The sequence below is a fragment of the Delphinapterus leucas genome, chromosome 8, assembly GCF_059928025.1.
Source record: "Delphinapterus leucas isolate spDelLeu-1000000601 "Yukka" chromosome 8, BTC_Dleu_Yukka2, whole genome shotgun sequence".
In the NCBI taxonomy this organism is placed as follows: Eukaryota; Metazoa; Chordata; class Mammalia; order Artiodactyla; family Monodontidae; genus Delphinapterus; species Delphinapterus leucas.
The window spans coordinates 7643512-7664725 of NC_143136.1; the positions used below are offsets into that span (position 1 = coordinate 7643512).

Below are 21214 nucleotides of genomic sequence, written 5' to 3' on the forward strand. Positions count from 1 at the left end.
GGAAATATTTACAAAAGATAAAATGTTTTCACCCTACCAATCATTAATTCCACTGCTGGGAATCTGTCCTTTAGAACTATTTACACAACACTTTAAGAAGCATTGTCTGTAAAAGCAAAAAATTGGCAACATCCTAGTTAACAGCCATGAAAGAAAAAATCCAGTAGACCTGTATGTACTATTTTTAAAACTAAATAATTCAATATTTCGGACAGTTTTGAACCATTTCCATTTGTGTCCCATTTTGGGCATTAGACTATTTACCTTTTTTGGTGTTTTCTAAGAGATCTTTATAGAACCTTGTTCCAAATACTTCATGTTTCAAATACATTAGCTCTGTCACTTCCCTTTCAATTTTGTTTACAGCAAAATTTTTTCAAAAATTAACAAGCTTTCCTTTTCTCTCACCAACGTTATGCTTAGAAAATCCTTCCTTGCCACCAAGGTTACAGAAGCAATTGTCTGTGTTCCTGTCTACTGCATTTATGACTTTTTCAAAAGCGTAAATATTTAATCTCAAATTTATTCTGATTTGTCATGTGAAGTTTATCATTAACCTTATTTTCTTCCAAATGGTTAGCTAGTAATCCCCACATCATTTATTGAATAATCCACCCCCTTCCTCCAGATTCAAAATGTGACCTGAATGAATTTGTCTTTAAAGCCAACTTGTATTAAGACCTCTGCAAAATAAATTTTTAAATAAATAAATAGGCCAACCTGAAAGAGCTGTCCCTGCCCCGCCCCGCCCCCACCTGCACGTCCTTCCATCACCCCCAAGGAAGTTTTATGGCTCTTTACTTCTCTTCTTTAAAAAATTTTCATGAATTTGTCTATCAGACATCTTCTGTCCAACTTCCATAATCTATTTTTCCATCTAGAAAGAATAAAAATTGATGTATTCCAATTCATCCCAGAAAGAGGCTCCTCCAGGTTTTCAAGTGCCTAAAATATGTGTGAAATGTCAGTTTTCAGGGGGTTTTTTCATGACCATCTCCTCTAAAAACTGTCTTCCCCAAGAGGAAAGAACACTAGCTAAAGCACAGTGAGAGGTAAGACAACTTCAGCACGCTTTTTCCAAATTCCAACTTGTGTCTTTTACTGCCAACGCTCTTAATCCCTAGAGGGAAGCGTGTTTCATTAAGTGAAAGTCTTGGCTTCCACCACCACCACCCCAAAATGCCTTGCCGGCGAGCCCTTCTTTGTAATTCTTGCTTCAGGGGTCCTAACTTCACTGTGGACATCGCCAAATACAAAGCAAACGGTGAAGCAAGATGTTCCAGGACTTTCAGCTTCACGGAGGCCACCATGGTCAGCTTGACTATACAGAAACGTCACTTTCACCCACCTGCAGCTTCAAACTCTCTCACTAGAGGCCGGCAGAGACTCAGTTTGCTGCAGACTATCCGAGCCAGAACACTGGCTCCAAAGAAGCCTTGGAAATCAAGCCTACTGAAGGAGGTGAGGCCCCCCCCAAGAGTAGGATGGGGGACAAGGGGGCAGGCGGACGGTGGTGGTCGGGCTCTCATGGAAGAGCCTGAAGCAGCCAAGACTTCAGCACTGCAAACGTGAGCCTCGGGCAGAGAGAAGGAGTAAAATACCCATCCATCCCTCAGTACCCTGCCCATCCTTAAAGCACTTAGTTACAGAAGCCACCCCCCTCCCCAATGCTCCGTACGGTAAACACAAAACAGATAGCCCCTCCATACCAGGGAGGCAGCTTAGGAAGGATGGAACACTGCCCCCAGCCTAGCAGCAGTCCAAGTGACCTGACGGGGAGGGGGTGTCTCTTCATCTCTGAAACTCATTTTTCTCACATCTGCAGCAGAGATGACAATGTTGGTGTTTACAGAAGGACTCAAAGTATTCCTCAAGGGTCCCGGCTACGTGCGCTCACTCTTACTCTGCCAGCTCAGCGGATGACCGCCAGCAGCTCTGTCCTAACTTAGGGGTCCCCCCAGCCCCAGCCAGTTAAAGAAGAAAAAAAAAAAATCCAGCTCAACCTGAAAATGTTCAGCCTTCCCTAAAGCACGCCAGACTTTCCCATTTAGTGTATTACAATCCCCAACCGCTGAATGACAATTTCTCCAACTGCCCAGCCTTGTTTGTCTTCCTATTTATAGTCCACAAAGACTGGTATGTTGTAGAGAATTGGAAAGTGTCCTAGCTGTGACTCTGCGCAAAGAGGGGGGAGGGAAGGAGAGGCAGAAAACAAAGAAACAGAGAGAACCAACAAAGCTAAAAAGCAGTTTCAGACGCAAGCTGTCAAATGCTTCTGATAAATTTAAGGAAATTGTTTTTTGATTGAATTTTTTTAAAGATTTTTTTGATGTGGACCATTTTTAATGTCTTTATTGAATCTGTTACAATACTGCTTCTGTTTTATGTTTTGGTTTTTTGGGGCCGCAAGGCATGTGGGATCTTAGCTCCCCGACCAGGTATCGAACCTGCACCCCTTGCACTGCAAGGCGAAGTCTTAACCACTGGACCGCCAGGGAAGTCCCAAATTTAAGGAAATTTTAAATTTCATGGCTCTGATTGATGATGCAAACACTTCCCCACATTAGTTAGAGCTCTTAGATGGCAAGTGACAGAAACACACTTGTTGGCTTAAGTAAAAAGGAGGTATTCATTATACAGAAAGGATGTCTCAAAAACCCAAGGGTAAAATACAGTGACCTGGAAGAGGACTGGAACAGGGAGAGGCAATGTTCTCAGGATTGGAGGCAACATTCCCTCTTGAGCTCTTGTGTCTGGACCACGTGGGAGAAAATGGCTGCCCCACATTGAGTTATTCTTATGGGAAGAGCCACCTGCACAGCCAAAGTGCAGTACTTCAGCCCCAGTTTCAAATTCCCAGATAGGGAATCCAACTGACCTAGTCTAGCCAGAGGTCCATCCATGGTCCAATCAACCATGAACAGGCAGGGGTGCAACCCAGTACAACAAGGGCTGACAGGGACCCACCCCAGAGCAGGTAAGGTGGGAAGAGAAAACAGGACCTACAGTTCTCAGTAATAACATGGAATATAGTAAACCCCTTATCCAGCCTTTGTACAAAACTACCACACATCTGGTCTTGGAGCAATTCACTTTGAGACGTGTGTAATGGAATTAATAAGGACTACAAGAAAAATAGGGGAGGATATTAAGGTCTCGCTGTCTGCCTCCAAAGGAGAATGAGGTGGTGAGTGCCCGGAATAGGATTCTAGATCCCTACAGTTATGGACATAGAACTGCTAACTCTGGTCCATCCTTATGACTTCTTTTACATGTCTGTACACGTACATAAACCATAAATGCAAACAATTATATTTTATTTTTTAAATTTATTTATTTTAATGATTACTTCTTTTTTAAAGTATTTATTTATTTATTTTTGGCTGTGTTGGGTCTTCATGGCTGCGTGCAGCCCTTCTCTAGTTGCAGAGAGCGGAGGCTACTCTTTGTTGCGGTGCGCAGGCTTCTCATTGTGGTGGCTTCTCTTGTTGCAGAGCCACGGACTCTAGGCACGTGGGCTTCAGTAGTTGTGGCTTGTGGGCTCTAGAGCACAGGCTTGGTAGTTGTGGTGCACGGGCTTAGTTACTCCGCGGCATGTGGGATCTTCCCAGACCAGGGCTCGAACCCGTGTCCCCTGCATCGACAGGTGGATTCTTAACCACTGCGCCACCAGGGAAGCCCTAAACAATTATATTTTATATACAGTTTGGAAATCTGCTTTTTACCTTGTCAACATGTGTTCTCTGGTCATCAAACACTGTGCTATTGAATGCATCATCATTTTTAATGGTTCCACATATGCCATCTTCTAAAATGCCCCTCGTGTGCAGATATTATTTTCATAATTGGAAGAGAAATGGTTTAAAAGAAAGATCAATTTCCTTGTATGTTGGGGGAAAGTAGCTTTTATTTAGATATAGCTCACTTCAGTTGAGTTAATCCGAAGAAAAAGAAAGGGAATACAAACTCACCAAGCACCTACTAAGTGCCAGGTCATGAGAACACCTGTGATGATGGTGGAGCTGTTGACTATGGTGCCTCGTGGCACATGACCTGGATCTAGCCAATCACAGTACCCTGGATGCAATGACTGGTCCAGGAGGTGGGCATGTATACCTATTAGGGCCAATCAGAAGCCTTCTCCTGAGACTGGTAGGGACTCTGGGATAAAGAAGCCCTCTATCCCCTGGGACAATGTAGCCTGGAGCTGCCAGCAGCCATCTTGTCATATGCCAGGGACAACACCTTATTTGGAAAGAAAAGATGAGGTGGACACAGAAAAAAAGCACATTCAAGATACGGCAAGAGGAAGACCCTGGATTACTTGTGACTAAGACACTTCCACTTCTTCATCTCCCAGGTATGTAAGCCAATAGCTGTTTGTTCTTTTCTTATTTAAATTAGCTAGCATTCTCTTTCCCTCACTTGCAATCAAGAGCTTTAACTGATGGAGGCATAGAAAGAGAACTTGGTTCTCGAAACAGTCCTGAGCAAAAGCTATTAACAGCCCTATTTTAAGGACAGAAAAACTGAAGCTGAGAAGTAAAATAACTTGTTCCAGTTATGCAGCTCTGTGTGGAAGATGGAGGTTGGGCTATAAGTCTCTTTTCGTTACACAAACACAGCATCGGCCCACTAGTGGCTTACAACATGTGCAGAAACCAGCGGAGTGAAATACCAAGAGCAGGAGGTTAGACTGTGGAGTATTAATGGCAAATGCATCTATACGTCCAAATCCTGTACCTCTGGGTACAACTCCTAGAGCTGGGACCACAGTGGGGCTCTGAACTGACAAAAGACTGAATGTGAATGTCACTGAAGGCCTGTAGGCAGGTTGAGGACCCACAACAAAACCCTTTGGAGATGTCTAAGCCTCTGATGTCCACCGTCTGGGCGAAATGGCCAAGCCAGCAGCTAACCAAAAGCTAACTGAGCATCTTGGAGTCAGAGAGGGGCACATTTGGGTGGCTCCTGGGTAAAACAGGGGGAGGGACTGTGTCTTAGCTCAGTTGCTGACTTGTACAGACTTTCTAAGCACCCTCAATTTCTGTTCTCCAGAGGTCACAACTTTGCCGTAGAAGTTCTTTCCCCAACCTTGCCTGCAAAGCTTTGCCAAGGCATGATCCTTTACCTTCTATACTCCAGGGGTACCCAGATTGGAAAGAGCCAATGCCCAGCATGATGTATGAATGATACAAAGGAACCAAATCAGAGGCGAGGGAGACAGAGAGGCAGCTGGGAAGTTGAATGTGGTGAATGATGGGGGGAGGCTGTAACCCAGGCCCAGCCCTGAGCTGGGACCTGATTTCAGGCAAGTGTTGACCCTTTTGGTCTTCTAGCTCCTTAGCCTTGAAATGAGAAGTCTGGTACCAGATTATCTTGAGGGCTATGCCGAACACAGGTTTTCGTGATCCATCTCCATATGTGCCAGTTCAGGAAAGGAAGAGATGGGAGATTCTGGAGTTGATCTGTGGGCAGTGAGAGGCAAGGCCAGCTGGGGAAGGGACTCATGGCTGCTAGGTCAGCTGCAGAGACCCCCAGCAAGAGCATCCAAAGGCCCTATCTAGCCTGGAAAGATGACCAGCATTCGGCTAAAGTTCTCACTGTCAGAAACCAGGATGCCTGCACTCCGCTCTTCCTGGGATAACCAAGGTTAAACACCAGGAGGCAAGAACAGTCCTCTCTTCTCTCAACTCCCAAGGGCCCCCAGAGAGACACGACTGAGACCACAGCAGCTGGGCTAATGCCCAAGCCTTTAGCCTGGATGGTGTCGCTAAAGTTATTCTAATAACAGGTCACTGACATATCTAAAAACCTTGCCGCAAGACTCAAACACACAAAACATGGAATTCCCTTCCTTGTGGAGCTGCATCCTTGCCATGGAAGAAACCCAATGGCCTTGAGATTTATTCCCCAAAATAAAAATGGCTGAGGTTTTCATCCATTGGGGGATCAGGTGACTCCGTGTGCTTTGCCAGGAAGATATCTGTACGAACACAGTTTCAGGGTTTCAAAGACCAAAAAAACCCATCCTTGGACCTGTTTGGAGGGGAAGGTCCATGGGCACAGAGTAAGACCCTTTGTATAATTTCTTTCTTCTTTCTTTCTTTCTTTTTTTTTACTATTTTAAAATGCTTGTTATAAAATTAACAGTTTAAATATATATTTTTAAGTATAAAATTATAAAACCACCAACACTTTGCACCCACAAACATCCACAATGAATATTTTGGTGAACATCCCTCCAGATTTCTCAGTACTTACCATTTTACCCAAATGAGGTTATCCTACCCACACTGACTTTCAATCTGCTTGCTCAGCATTTTTTCATGCCAGCACTGCGGTTCACTAGATCCTTAAATTTATTTTAAAAAGCACAACTGTAGGTTAAATATCCAAGCGGCACTCAAGAGAGGCCAAAGCCATTTGCACTCCAGGGGATGGTAAATCTGCGAGTCCTCTCAGGGCCACCCCCCTCCTCCAGGGGCTCAGGGCCAGCAGGACGCAGGTACCTCACGGAAGCTGAGTTTGCCATCAAAGTCCTCGTCCACCTCCTTGATCATGCTCTTCAGGCCCAGGTGGGTCTGGGGGGCCCCCAGCTTCTCCATCATCAGCTTTAGCTCCATCAGGTCAATGAAGCCATCCCTTCCGGCATCATACCTGTAGGTCAAAGGCAGGGTGCTGGTGAGGGATGGCCATGGACAGGACCGAAGGACACTTGTTAATCTACCAAATGTGTAATGCTTTTGGCCTTATTTACTGAAAAATGACTCAAAAGACTCCTGCCTTGCAGTGCCCACCAGAGTCATTGCATTGGAAGGGTCCCCTCTCTCTCCTCCAACACCTCTGGGGCTCTGCAGGATATGACTCAAAGTGGGTCTTGTACTGCAGGAGTGTTTTCATGTCTTTCAACTCCTTAATTAGGCCATAAGTTTCTTGAGGATGAAAAACATGCTCGTCTACCTTGATTTTTCCCAGTTTGGGTCAACGAACATCAACTGAACCTCCTGATGCTGGACGATAGAACAGCTGCTGCAGGGCGCCCCACGCACCCGCTCTATTACGTAGAGCAACTGACAGTTCTGGAAGCCTCCCCTTGGTCACCGGCCCCTGGGTCTCCGCTACCCCCAGTTCCACCAACCCCTCCGCTCGTCTTCTGGTCTCCTGTCTCTGGAAACTGCTTCCTGTCCTGGTGCTGGGCTGTGAGTCAGGCCTGGCCCCAGCACTGCGGTTTCACGCTTTGCCCTCCAGCTCACAATCTAGTCTCCAGGTCTGAACGGTCACACCTGTGTGTCACAGATGAGCGGGGTGGTGGCTCTGCCCTCCTGGCCAAGTTTCGACACAGAGCCAGCACCTCTGCTGGCTGTCCCCCCACCCCCGAGCCACCTGCAGGAAACGATCCCAGCCTCCCCATGGCAGGGGTCCTGGCCCTGCCCTCTACTCCGGAGTGCCTGGTCAGCCCTGTGGAGCCCTCCTCAGCCTTCTGTCCTTCTGCCCCGGTCACTCCACCACCCCCGCCCTTCTCTATACACTCGGGCTATTGTGGAGCTTCCTCACAGACTCGCTGGCTCTTCTCCCGTCAAGTCCATCCCCTTTTCTGCTCCCCAGAGATCACTTGTTGCTCAGGTATGAACATCATGCTTTAAGAAACAAATCTGTTCATAATAGCCCGAAGGCAGAAACAACCTGAGTGTCCACTGACAGATGAACAGATAAACAAAATGAGATCTATCCATACAGTGGGATATGATATATTTACACAATAGAATATTATTCGCCATTTAAAAAATGAAATTCTAATACATGCTACAACATGGATGAACATTGTCAACATTATGCTAAGGTTGAAATAGGCCAGACACAAAAGGACAAACGCTGCATAATTCCACTTATATGAGGTATCTAGAATTCATAGAGACAGAAGGTAGGGACCAGGGGAAGCGGGGGGGGGGTGGTGGAGGGGGTTATTATTTCACGGGTTCGAGTTTCAGTTTGGGATGAGGAAAAGGTCTTGGAGATGGGCGGTGGCGAGGGCTACACAAAAATGTGAACGTACGCTGATCTCAACACTTACACAGTTAAGATGGTAAAATGTAAAAATCAAATACATGAACAAACAGACAAAACAGGCTTCCTCACTGTCTATCACCCCCCAGCCCCAGCTCCACAAAAGAAACCACCATTGTTAGGAATCACCGTACCAGCCGCCAAGAAATGTAGCCTGTGGGCAGCCAGAAATCTAACCCTGTGGGCTGGTGGTATTTTGAAGCCCATGTGGTCATGCTGGAGATGAGGCCCAGTACTTCCCAGTGTGCCCTGCTCCAGCCACAGTGGCCGACTCATGCCATTCCTCCCACCCAGAACGTACCTCCACCCACCCTCCTCGGTGGCCTTTTCTGTCCCCTGGAGCTGGGGAGCCGCCCCTTCTTCCTCTCATCGCTGGCAGCACCAGTCTGCCCTCTGTGCCTCAGCAGATGCCACCTCCTTCAAGCAGGTCTGTGCTCCCGCTGGGCTCCCACTCCCTCCCTGCCTGGAAGGATCACTCTGCCAGAAGAGACGCTAAAGGACACAGACAATACCCCTGGAATCCTGTTGGTGAGCTCTGAGGACCCTGAAGGACAAGACAGGTGCTCCAGTGTGGTTTCCAGGAAGCGGGCAGAGTGTATGAATCACAGATGGACCAGCCCAGGATCTAGTATTATCAAGGGATGGCACTTAAAAGAATGATTGCCAGGGGTCCCCTAAAGGTGATTAGAGGATTGGCCTCATTTACTTGGTTTTTAACTTCTTTTTACAGGTTTTTTTGGTTTTTTTTTTTTTTGGCCGCGCCGCACAGCATGAGGGATCTTAGTTCCCCGACCAGGGATCGAACACATGCCCCCTGCAGTAGAAGTGTGGACCACCAGACAAGTCCCCACTTCTTTTTATTGAGATATAATTTACATACCATAAAATTCACTCTTTTAAAATTGCACAGCTCAGTGATTTTTAGCATATTTGCAAGGTTGTGCAGCCATCATCGCTATCTAACTCCTCAACATGTTCATCACCCCGAAAAGAAATCCATGCCCTGTAGCAGTCGTTCCTCATGCCCCTCTCCCCGGCCCATAGCAACTACCAGTTTGCTTTCTGTCTCTATGGTTTTGCCTACTCTGGACACTTGATATAAACGGCATCATACGACATGCGACCTCCTGTGTCTGGCTTCTTTCACTTAGCATAACGTTTTCAAAGTTCACCCAGCTTGTGGCACATGTCAATCAGTACTTTACTCTTCTTATTCATTGCTGAATAATACTCTATTGTATAAATATACCACATTTTGTTTATCCATTCACCTGCTGATAGATGTTTGTGTTGTTTCCACTTATGGCTGTGATCAATGATGCTGCTATGAATACTCACATACAAGTTTTTATGTAGACATTTGTTTTCACTCCCCTTGGGCATATAACCAAGAGTAGAATTGCTAGGTCATATGCTCATTGGCTTTTGAAACAGGGTTGTCAAGCTGGTCCAACAGAAAACTGTGATGACTGACCTATTATCTCTACCAGAGTCAGCAAGCCCCCTCTATTAGGCTTCTGGGGGAACGACAGGCAGGAGTAGAGGCCCATACAATTCAGCGGCTTGCCTGTTAGGTGTAGGGCCACCTAGGAAGAGTGCTGACTATCAAATTTGCTGGTGACACAAAGCTGTGACAGAATCTAGGCCCAAAGGATCTCAGCAAGCTGGTGACGGCCAGAACTGGGCTCTGTGTGTGGGCATGACAGAGACGGGTATTAGCCAAGCACAAGGAAGACCTTTCTGGCAAAAACAGCTAACACAAGACCTGAGGTGAGAAGAGCTCTTACAAACAGGCCGGAGGGACGGTCTCTGTTACAGGGAGTCCTAGTCAAAGTAAACAGGCTTCTTTAGCGTGGAACTTTCCAGAGCCTTCCATATGGTCACGTGTCCAAAACTTACCAGAGGGAAACAGCACCCAGACTCATCAGACCACACAATCCTCTGTGTTCAGGGATTTTCCACCGGAGGAGGCACGGCTAAGCAATCGAGTGTTCCAAGAAAAACACTTTGGGAAGCGCTCCTCAGGCAATTCTACCTTAGGAAGGCAGCCCGTCGTTAAACGGCCCCTATGCTCCCCTCCAGGCCGAGATTGTGAACGAATGTCCTCTGCCTGCTGCTCAGCGCACAGCGCATGTTCCTGCGAAGTCTGCAGAGGAGGCTGAAGCCACGAAGGGGGATGAATTTAAGATGTGAATCTTTCCGAGCAAACGCAGAGGTTCGGGGTCTGAACGCAGAGAAGAAAGGAAGGAAAGTGAAGGGAGGACGAGAGCAGCTGAAAAGCTCAGGGGTAAAGAGAGGGGAGGGGGCCCCAGGAACAGGAGGTGAATTGGGGCAAGATAAGGAAAGGTCAGGGAACAAGGCAGGAATTCGTCCTCACCCAGCAGGGACAGGAACACAGCTAGCTCAGCCTCCCCAGCACAACCGGCAGTCGAGATGGGGCCATGGCAGAGAGGGGCTTGGAGACCTTATCCCTGGCATTTCTCTGGGGTTCTAACTGAGAAGAGTCAAGAAGGGTTGGAAAACCTCTTTTAGGCCCTCAAGCCGGAAACATTCTCCAGGCCTAAGAAAGAGGACAAATATGTGAGAAAGGGCCTTGGCAAAGGCTGGGTGACAGGTTAAAGGGAATTCCAATTTCTTTCAATAGGCAGGAAATTTTGGTTTGACCACTTTGGTGAGTAATGTGCCTGGGAGCAAAAGCACACCACCTCGGTGGGCAAATCCCAGACAGAAGAAAGGGCCGGGGGACTTCCATGGTGGCACAGTGGTTAAGAATCCGCCTGCCAACGCAGGGGACACGGGTTTGAGCCCTCGTCCAGGAAGATCCCACATGCCGTGGAGCAACTAAGCCCGTGCACCCCAACTACTGAGCCTGCACTCTAGAGCCCGCGAGCCACAACTACTGAGCCCACGAGCCACAACTACTGAAGCCCGTGTGCCTAGAGCTCATGCTCCGCAACAAGAGAAGCCACCGCAATAAGGCCACGCACTGCAACCAAGAGTAGCCCCTGGGCTTCCCTGGTGGCTCAGTGGTTAAGAATCCGCCTGCCGATGCAGGGGACATGGGTTCGAGCCCTGGTCCGGGAAGGTCCCACGTGCCGCGGAGCAGCTAAGCCCGTATGCCACAGCTGCTGAGTCTGCGCTCTAGAGCCCATGAGCCACAACTACTGAGTCTGTGTGCCGCAACTGCTCAGGCCCGTGCACCTAGAGCCCGTGCTCCGCAACAGGAGAGGCCACCGCAATGAGAAGCCTGCGCACGGCAAGGAAGAGTAGCCCCTGCTTGCCGCAACTAGAGAAAGCCCACGTGCAGCAGCAAAGACCCAACACAGCCAATCAATCAATCAATCAATCAATTTATTAAAAAATAAAAAAGAGTAGCCCCCGCTCTCCACAACTAGAGACAGCCCACTCGCAGCAACGAAGACCCAACGCAGCCAAAAATAAATAAATAAATTTTAAAAAGAAAGAAAGGGCCAGGCGTCCTGCCGGGAGCACCAGTTTGGCACAGGAATAAAGCCAGTGTGTGGACTGAGAGGGGATGTCTCCAAGGCAAGAGGGGCAGGAAAGAAAGGGGTCACGAGTCAGCCACTGCCTCGACTCCCAGGGACTCAGCAAAGACTGCGTCCCTTTGTTCCTGCCCGAAGCACCAGCCAAGCCCATAGTTAAGTCCTGGGAGGACCATAAATTGACCACATTCGTGGTGTCCTCGCCCCTCCCCATGGAACTGGGATTTGTAATCCAGAAGTGCATCTTTCCCTCTTTAAAGTGACCATCTCCGAGGGTTGGTCCACAGCCACTTCCTTCAGGGCCTGCATATGCCAGACAGGCAGGAAAAACCTCCCAGGTCCCCCTCATCAACTTACTGTTTCATCTGCTCCTCTCAAAGCATCCGACTACCATACGCGTTCCGCGCACACGATGGGATTCAAAGCCCCTAATAACTACAACTAGCCTGCTTTGCAGTTCACAACACACTGTCTCATCCACTAACCCTTTCGTCTTTATGACAGTCCCATGAAGAATTCATAATAACCGCCTGTTTACTGTTTTGTGAGTGCTCACTAAGTGCCCGGCGCTGTGCTGAAGCCCCTGATTTAGTTCAGCAGCGCTGTGAGGTGGTAATGCGTCACCCCATTTGACGGGTCATGAAAGCTGAGGGGTGCAGCGAAGCCAATTGCTGTGGATCAGAACTAACCTGGGGCTTTCAGGCGGGTGCCTGGCTTCACGTGGGAACAGGCAAGGCAGGAATGACCATGAACTAAGCTTATACTATGTGCCCCTTAACTCAGTGGGGAGCCAGGGGATGGATAGAGTGCACACACTATGTCCCAACAAACAGACCGCTAGTTAACTGTGCGATTCACACATTTTACAATTTATATCTGATGACTTTGGCAGAAATAATAGGAGTCACGTTGCTGAGTCCCATACGTGTGTAGATTCTGATTCTAGTCTCGGAGTGCGGTATCGCCAGCTGCCCACATACGCAAAATTATTCATTTTTGCCCGAGAGAATACCGATGTCTCACAAACATCTGAAGAAACAGTCTCACCAACACAGCCCTTCAAATAGATTTGATCGGCTTTAACCCTCCAACACTCCTTTAAGGAACGTCACACTGTCAGGCTGACGAAGAAACCAAGCCCACCTAGGTCAACCAACCGAAGGTCACTAGGCCCAGCGAGGTTAGCCCCGGTTATCGCCACTTGATGCCCAAGCCCACAGCCCGACTGCAGGGCTGGGCAACACTGCCACCAGATGTAGGTTTGATAGCAGGTCAGTCCTTACAGGATGCCAGCGTGGCCCCTCTAGTGACAGTTGACAGAGACAAGCCAGTCAAAGCTGAGGCAGACAGGTGTCCTGGGGAAGCAAGGTGTTAAATGGATAAAGGCCCTTCTGAAAGCTGTGGGACAACTTCAGCAACGCATTCCACCGTGGGTGCGCTTGAAGGAAGCTGGAGGTGAGGACCCCTAGCAGAGGCCCCCAAGGCTGGACCAGGCGCAAAGCACTCACCCTCAACCTGCTCAGAGCCCCTCTCCTCAAGTAACTGCAGTGTGAGGACCCCCTGAGACAAGGCCATCTGCGAACAGGTGACCTTACGCCAAACTTCTGGGCCCGTGGAAGAAATGAATGCAGCCGGATTTGTTTTCCTCATTCTGGAAACCACCTCTGCTTCCAGTCCCTCCACGAAAATTCCATCACATTCTTTGCAGTTTGGAATCCGGCCCCATGGAAAGGGAGCAACACCTAGAAGAACCTGCCCAGGTGGGGCCCACCTGCACTGCTCAGCCGGCAGAGCCACCCACTAGGCTGGGACCAGGCCCCAGGGGAGTCGGGGAGAGAGCCCCAGCCCTAGGCTCATCTGGGGCTCTCCTTCTCCCTACAAAGCCGGCCTAAGCTGCGTCACTCTCCCCCTGTTTCAAACCATCAAAACATTTCCTCTCCCCGCCTCCCAGTACTTTATATCTTTCAAATGCTTGCAGGCTCATTGGGGCTCCCTTAAGCCCCTGGCTCCTCCCTCTACCAACATCTTAGCTCCCTGTACCAGTTATTTTCCATAATTTAAATTTTAACCAAGATTTTTCTTATTAAAGGCAGTCCAGGATATTAAGAAAACGAAAAACAAGAAACCTCACTCATAACTCTAAGGCCCCGCATCCTTGTTTGTTTCCTAAGGCTTCTTTCTAGCCCTCCTCTGGATTGGTGAGCTTTTTCCATGTTTTTGCTTTAAAATGTCCTCATTCCCTTCATCTTCCTAATCTCCAGGATCTGTTAGGGGGAGATTCCAGTTCCATCGGCACTGCATATGGCCCCGCAGACACAGGCCTGGGTGCAAAGCCAGCCCTGCCATTCATTTGGGAGAGACGGGCTGCCAAGCCCACTGCAGGCTGACTCTAACTGAGCTGTCTGTGCCTTGCAGAGCTGTAGACGGGCCAACAGGAGATAACACGCCAGCACTGGCCCCCGGCACCCAGTAAGCAAGCAATGGGAGGGAGCTATATTTAAAAGTAGGACCTGTCTGCAGCTGTGAAGAGGAAGCAGACAACTTCCAGGGCTGCTGCTCTGATGAGCTGCCCACACCCACTGGCCTCAAACAGCCTCTACCATCTTTAGCATTCTGGGGGAAACCCGAATCCACAGGCTGCTGTGGCCCCTTCGGCTGAATTTCCAGGAAGCCCTTGATGAGTGACTCTCATCGCCCCGCCTGTCCTGTATGAGAGCATCACATCTGTCTTCCAAGGGCTCACTTGAAAAGGCTTCCCAACTCAACTGATTGGGGTCATCACTGGTCAGGGGAATGGGGTGGATTGAGGCAGGATGGGCTGAGATCCCTGAACACTGGGCCCACCACCCTGAGTGCCTATGACCTGGGAAAGCCCGTGGCCTGGCCAGAGGGGCCCAGGTGACCCTTAATCCTCACCCCACCGAAGGCCTGCCAGTAAGGAGACAGCAGCAAGGGCTCGGGGGCTGGTTTCCAATGTCCGCCCCATGCTGGTCCATGAATGGCTTGCTCTCTCAGCTCCACTGTGCAGAGCCCCTGGGTTTTCTTGGTTTTCACCTGCCCAGAATAATCCTGCTATCAAGGAAGAAAGAAGCAGGGCAGCCTTTGTCTGCCTGAAACTCAGCCATCAGAAACTCCCCAGGGATCCCCAGGGGGTACGGGGGTTCTCAGGAGGATTGCCCCAGAAAATGCCTTACTCTTAGTGCTGGGGGGAACCGCCTGCACCCCAGAGACCCAGAACATGGGAACACACCGGCTTGTCTCCAGAAAGGCCTTGTATGGGAAACATGCACCGCCTTTTCAGACAGGCTGGCTCTGGCAGCCACTCAAAGTGTGGTCCCCGGACCAGCAGCATCACGGTCATCCAGGATTATTCGAAAGGCAGAATTTCAGGTCCCCTCCCAGACCTGCTGAATCAGAACCTGCATTTTCACAAGATTCCCCGTGTGGCCCAGGCTCTTTCAAGTAGGAGAAGGGCACTGTGCCAGACTATCCCCAGAGCAGGCAGCCCATCCTGGGGCTTTCCTGCTTCTCCTGTGGGTGCCCCTAGCTGTGCCCATCCAGATGAGCCTCAGGGTCCCCCGAGCCCATAGGACTGTCGTTCCTCCGTGCTTCGCTGCCTGCCCCTTCTCTGAGGTCCTGGTTTCCCGTCTTCTGTGTAGGTCCCCCTTAGCTGTCCAATTATCTGCCCTTTCTTTCCTCCCTCTCTCCCTCCCTCTCTCCCTCCCTCCCCTCCTCCCTCCCTTCCTTCTGATTTGCTGCAGACTGAGAAACCACGTCTCCAAGTGTGTTACAACTACATGCAAAGTAAAAGAAAGCAGGGTGCGAGGAAGGGGGACCCTGAGGAATTCAGTACAAAAGCTTTTGAGCCCAGAGTCTGATTTCCAATCAGGCTGCTCCCAGCCGCCTTTGTGGGATGAACGCCTGGCTCTTCGAGTCACCTGGCTCACATCTACCTGGGGCCTCTCCAGAGCAGAAGAAAAGCACAAAGACCAGTCCCAGCGGGGAGGCAGATGTACAGACAGTTGAGCTGTGATAAGGCCGGAGCATGGGCAGGAGTGAGTGTGCAGAGCCCTGGGAGGGAGCCCCTGTCACCAGTGCAGTCCAGAGGTGCCGGGATGTCCCAGAAGGGGGGAGGGGGCCAGCTCCCACAAGGCATTCTGGGAGAGCTGTGTCTTCTTACGGGTAAGAGGGGCAACCCTCATAGAGTGTGAAGCAGAGGGCTTCCCTGGTGGCGCAGTGGTTGAGAGTCCGCCTGCCGATGCAGGGGACACGGGTTCGTGCCCCGGTCCAGGAAGATCCCACATGCCGCGGAGCGGATGGGCCCGTGAGCCATGGCCGCTGAGCCTGCGCGTCTGGAGCCTGTGCTCCGCAACGGGAGAGGCCACAACAGTGAGAGGCCTGCGTACCGCAAAAACAAAACCAAAAACAAACAAACAAAAAAAAAGTGTGTGAAGCAGAGAAGTGACATCAGATGGCTGTCTCAGAAAGACCCCTCGGCTTGATGTGCAGGATGGATTTAGGGGGGCAGTAGCGGGGGAGAGTGGAGTGAGCAGTGGGGGGCATGCAGTAGTCCTCACTGTGGAGAGATGCAGGGAGAGAGAAGGTGAGCTGGGAGTGGCCCTGGGTGCAGGTGAGCGCCAGCTTCGCCTGTCCTGTGCACAGCCAGTGCTGTGGGGACTCGCTCCTGGGAAATATCCTTCTTTTTCTGGTAAGAGGCCAACATCTTTACAGGCTGCAGGAGACCAGTTGGGTCTCCCCAACCACAGCCTCCTATAGTTCTGTACATGGTGTCTGGAAGTTCATAAAGAAAGGGAAGGTGGCAGGGCAGAGCTGAGGGGCCATCCCCACCCCTACAGAGCACCCACTGTGTGCTCAGGGCCCCGCAAGACAGCAGAGGGGATGCAGAGTCAGGCAGCTGCTACCCAGGCTTTTGAGACGAGCAGGGAAATCCTCTTTGTCCCAAATGCCTGCAGTGGGAGTGCACTGCACCTGCCAGGGACTCCCACGCGGATTCAGAAGGAGAGAGAGCAGACTGTGCACAAGCTCCCCCAGCCTCACGCTCTCAGACTGGCTGCCGTAGCCCAGTAGTGGAAAAGACCTCAGATTGGGAGGTTTCAGCTCCACGCAAACTCTCCCACTGATGCCAGCAACCCAGTGTGGAAACAAAGCAAGCCAGCCCCCGTGACCACCCTCCAAAGGAACGTGCCAGTGGCAACCAGTTAATAGGCCGGGAGTGCTAAGTGCTTCAGCCACACTGAGGGCACAGATGCCAAGAACCCACGAGTGACCAGGTAGAGAGGGACAAGCCTTGGAAAGCTTCTGACCTGGCAAATGTAGCAGGGAACAATTCGGTCTACTGGAGCCTTGCTGGGCTCCTCCTGAGGAAGGTGGAGGGCAGCAGGGGTTGGCAGTGAGCTCCTGGGGTCAGACTGCCCTGGTTCAAGGCCCCGGTGACATCCTGTGTTGTGTGTCCTTGGGCGAGTTACTCTCTGGGCTTTGTCCAGTTGCTGCCAAGATGACAGGAAGAGAGATAAACTCTCAGCTTATCCGTAAGCTCATCAGTAAGGGTTCACTTTTTTAGTTTTGGCTCATTAAGAGAAGGACGCTAATCCTGGGGTCTCCCCTTGGTCCTTTTGAAATCGGGGCACCTTTGCTGGTTTTGGATAAGTACAGGCGGCTGGGGACTCACTTGGGAACAGGGAATGGAGCAAGTGGATCTGGGAATTTAGAGTTACCAGCATCCATCCAGGAAGGAGGGGGAGAAGGGCATCCCAGGGGACGCCCGCCCTGAGCACACCCTGATGGAGGCGATGGGGAGGCCATAGGGCTCTTCTGATCAGGGGTGTCGAAATGAGCAAGGGTGGTTCTTTGCTGTAGTAATGGGGTGTCTCCCCTTGGCTCCCAACACCTCCTATAAAAGGCCTGATGGGCTGGGAAACTGGGCCAGAGGTGCCTCTGGAAACCTAGTTTGCCTGAGAATCCCCAGGAGCCCTGTGGATCTCGGGGGACGGGTGCCCCCAAACAACCCGGGGTTTCCACCCCCAGACCGAGTCAGGCCTGGTGCAGCCCCGGTAGTGACCCACTCTCCCTCGACTCCCAAGCCCAGGAGTCAGGGAGGGAAATGGCCAGGGGGAGGCCCTGAGGGAGTGGGAGGTCAGGGCCTACAGGCCCAGTGGAAGTGGACTGTGGGGGGGACTCAGCCGTCCCTCCACATAGAAAGGAAAAGCACCTGGGCTGCCAGCCCCTGGGTCTTCAGAGCCTCCACCCACAGCTTCCCTGCCGGTGGCCCCGTTCCATTGTCCTTCCTCTGGGCTGGCACCACCTTAAATCCAGCAGCCCTGCTAGGGGCCTGGACCTGCAGCTCCCTCAGTGGAAAGAACCTGGGGCTGGAACTGGAGTGACCTAATTAAGGCTGCGACTGCACACCAAGTGGTCACGCGATCTTGGGGACAACCTGAGAAGGTGGTCACTTTCCTTTTTCCGCATCTCACTTACAGGCATGTGCCCTGTGTCACGCGGTTGGTGGCACTGCCGGAGGGGACTGCACAACCCCACCGAAGGCTCCTATTCCTGACAGCCCTGGGAGCTGGGAAGCTCCACTGGGGCCGTAATTAGGGCCTCAGGGCAGCTCCAGAAGCAGAGCTCAGGCCGCTCTACAGAGGTCAAGGATCCCCTGCCCTGCCTGTGGCCCTGGGTCCAGCCCTGGGGACTGAAGGAAGAAAGAAGTCAGCCACACTCAACCTTAAGGAGCGGACCCTGCTTTCCCAGGGCAAACACCTGGGAGGAGGGGGAGGGGAACCTCCTAAGAATCAACAATAATGGACAGATTGGAAATTGGGGGTTATGGGAGAGAGACTGTGGAGCGCCAACAGCCCAGCGAGAATGGGGTCGGGCTGGGGCAGCCAGCGAGAGAGAAGAATGCAGTAGCCAGCTGTGACCGGCCTTGAGGGTCAGCGTGAAGAGTCTGAACTTCGTCCCACGGTCCCCATCTGTAAGATGAGGGATGATAAAAGCACCCATCTCACAGTGCTTACGATGTGTAAATGCCAAGAACGGTGCCTGCGCACAGTAGGTGCTCTGTAAGCAGTGGCTCTTAGCAGTGGCTGTGCTCAATAAAGTTGGCCCTTGTAGGAAAGGGTGGGGGGAGTATGAACCATTTAGGGAGGGGACAGAGACCCTGTCACTGAGGCCAAGATGGACAGAGCTGCACAGGATCAGGGGTCAGCACCTCTCCAAGGCTGAGACAGAGCTCACCATGTCCCTGAGGGCGCAGAGCTGAGCCTGTCAGCAGCCAGATCTTGTTGGTAGAGGGTTGATGACCGGGGACCATGGTCCCAGGCACAGTGTTCAGTGAGAATTGCCAGGTGGGGCTGGGGGGCCCCGGGAGTTGCCTAATCCCAAGGCTAGGATCAACTACAGCCCTGGGGTCCCTTGCCATTCTGACCAGGAAGGGGCAGCAGGGCCGGCCTTAGGCATGTGACAGTTTATAAGTCCTGAACGACATCCTTCTACTTCCTGCAAACCTGATCTGAGCTGGCAGAGTGCTAAGGACATCGTGTCAGCCAGAGGCAGCCTTGTGTGGAGACAGACCACACAGTCCTCGCCTCCAAAATCAAAGAATTTACCTTCATTCAGCAACACGGGGGGCAGCTAGGTGGAGACTGAAAGAAAATAAAACCAGGCCTGGACACCCCCCAACACACACACTCACCCACCCACGACTTGTACAAAGGCCTCCACACTGAGAGAAGGGCCATTAGCAGCAGAACATCAGGCAGGCGCTGAAAGGAATGAGAGCCATCAGTGCAGGTGACGCGTACCAAAGATGGTGCTGGCCACATGCACTCCCGCCTCTCCACCTGGAGACCCTTCTAAAAGGAGAGGGAATCAGAGGCACTCGACTCATGATGATAAAGGGAATAAGGGAGGTTGGAAGGGGGGCTAGGGAGAAGGGGGAGGGTCCAAAGACTTGAGATGAAGAACACCTGCTTTAGCCACGGGGCTCAAGGAGGCAGACACCCAAGGCCAAGGTCTCTGTGCAACCAAGTTAGTTCTCGTTTTCCTTTACATCTGGAGGGCTTCTGTTCTTTGTTTTTTTTTTTTTTTTTTTTTGGCCTAAGCACGCAGCTTGTGGGATCTTAGTTCCCAGACCAAGGATCAAACCCTTGCCCTCTGCAGTGAAAGCACAGAGTCCTAACCACTGGACTGCCAGGGAAGTCCCTAAGCCCTTCCTGACCACAGCCCGGCTCAAACACACCTTGGACCAACTCTCAGAGGAAGTAACACCAAGGCAGCCCTTCCAGGGTGCAGAGTGTCACCCAGGGATCCCAGCTGCAGGGCACCAGCTGCCTGGCCCTCTTAGGTGGCAGGAGAAGCAGATACATATGTTGCTCCTACTTAAGCAATAATCTTCCAGAAGCAACTCTGGGGTCCTAGAGCTCTGGGATCCCTCTGCCATCCACTTCTGCTTCTGCTTCTTCTTCCCCTGGGGGCTCCAGGTCTGCCCCAGCCAGTGAAACCACAGGCCACTGACAGGGAGAAAGGCCGAGAAGTGAGGAAAGGGGTGAGCAAGACCACCGACGACTCACAGGGCTCAGGATTCAGAAGATTCCAAAGCAGTTGCCTAGAATAGGGGCCGGCAAACTATAGCCTGCAGGCAAATTCTGCTCACCAAGTCTTATCCGGACACAGCCACGCCAGTTCGTCTGCAGCTACTTTCGGTCACAGTGGCAGAGTTGAGCAGTGGCAACAGAGAACCTAGGGCCCACAAGGCCAAAATAGATTTACTACCTGGCCCTTTACGGACCAAGCTGGCCCAACCCTGGCCCAGAAGGAACTTTGACCGTCGTACAGCCTAACCCCCAGCCTTCCAAGAGCCTCCCAACCCTTCCTTGCTGCAAAACTCTCACTCCACGAAGACAGACCACACCTTCCAATGGAACCCCGAGAAAGGGGCTCACCACCCTTGAGACCATTCTTTTTATCTCTCAACAATTCCAACCATGAGAAAGTTCTTTCTTCTCTACGCTGAACCAAGGCCGTGGCTTCCTTTCACTGAACCCTCATTACCCACCTTCTGCCCCCTGAGGTCGAGCAGATCCCCACCAGACTTCAAACTCTCAGCCTCCATCCTCTGGCTCCAAGAGCCTCGGCCTCAAGGCCTTTGATCCATCGAGGCCCTGAACCCCTTCCCAGTCCTGGCTGGCTGCTCCTCCCTGGCTTTGTCCAGAAAGACCACGACCCCCTGCCCCGAATGCAGCATCTTCACAGTGTCTGCTAGGCTACCCGGGGTTTCTTATACATGGGTGGTGGATGGCTTTTCCAGGATTTGCATCCTTCCCTGTCAAGCAGCATCATGTTAAATCCAGCCCATTGTTCAGAGTTCATAGAGCTTCTCGAGGGCAGAAAACCCTCCAGATCACTCTGTATAATACCAGCGCCTGGCATGTGCTTCACTGAATGAATGAAAAAACTGAATGAACGAACAGCTCATAGACAGCAGGTGAGAAAGAGGCTCATCCTTATCATCACCATGGTATCACAGGAGCAGACATTAGCAAATGTACACACAGCGCTGGCCACGGGAGCCCAGGGGCGGGAGCCCTGGGAAAGGGGTCACAGAAGGTCAGTGAGGCCTTGGAACC

The 21214-nt window shown here is 51.2% G+C and overlaps 1 protein-coding gene across 1 annotated transcript in view; it reads right to left on the minus strand.

The window, feature by feature from the left end:
* The window catches only part of EFHD1 (EF-hand domain family member D1), a 39453-nt gene that overhangs the window by 10177 nt on the left and 8062 nt on the right, over positions 1-21214 (minus strand). The window contains exon 2 of the mRNA XM_022567983.2: positions 6513-6660. Within this exon, the coding sequence (XP_022423691.1) occupies positions 6513-6660 (148 nt within the window). The remainder of the gene's footprint in view (positions 1-6512; positions 6661-21214) is intronic.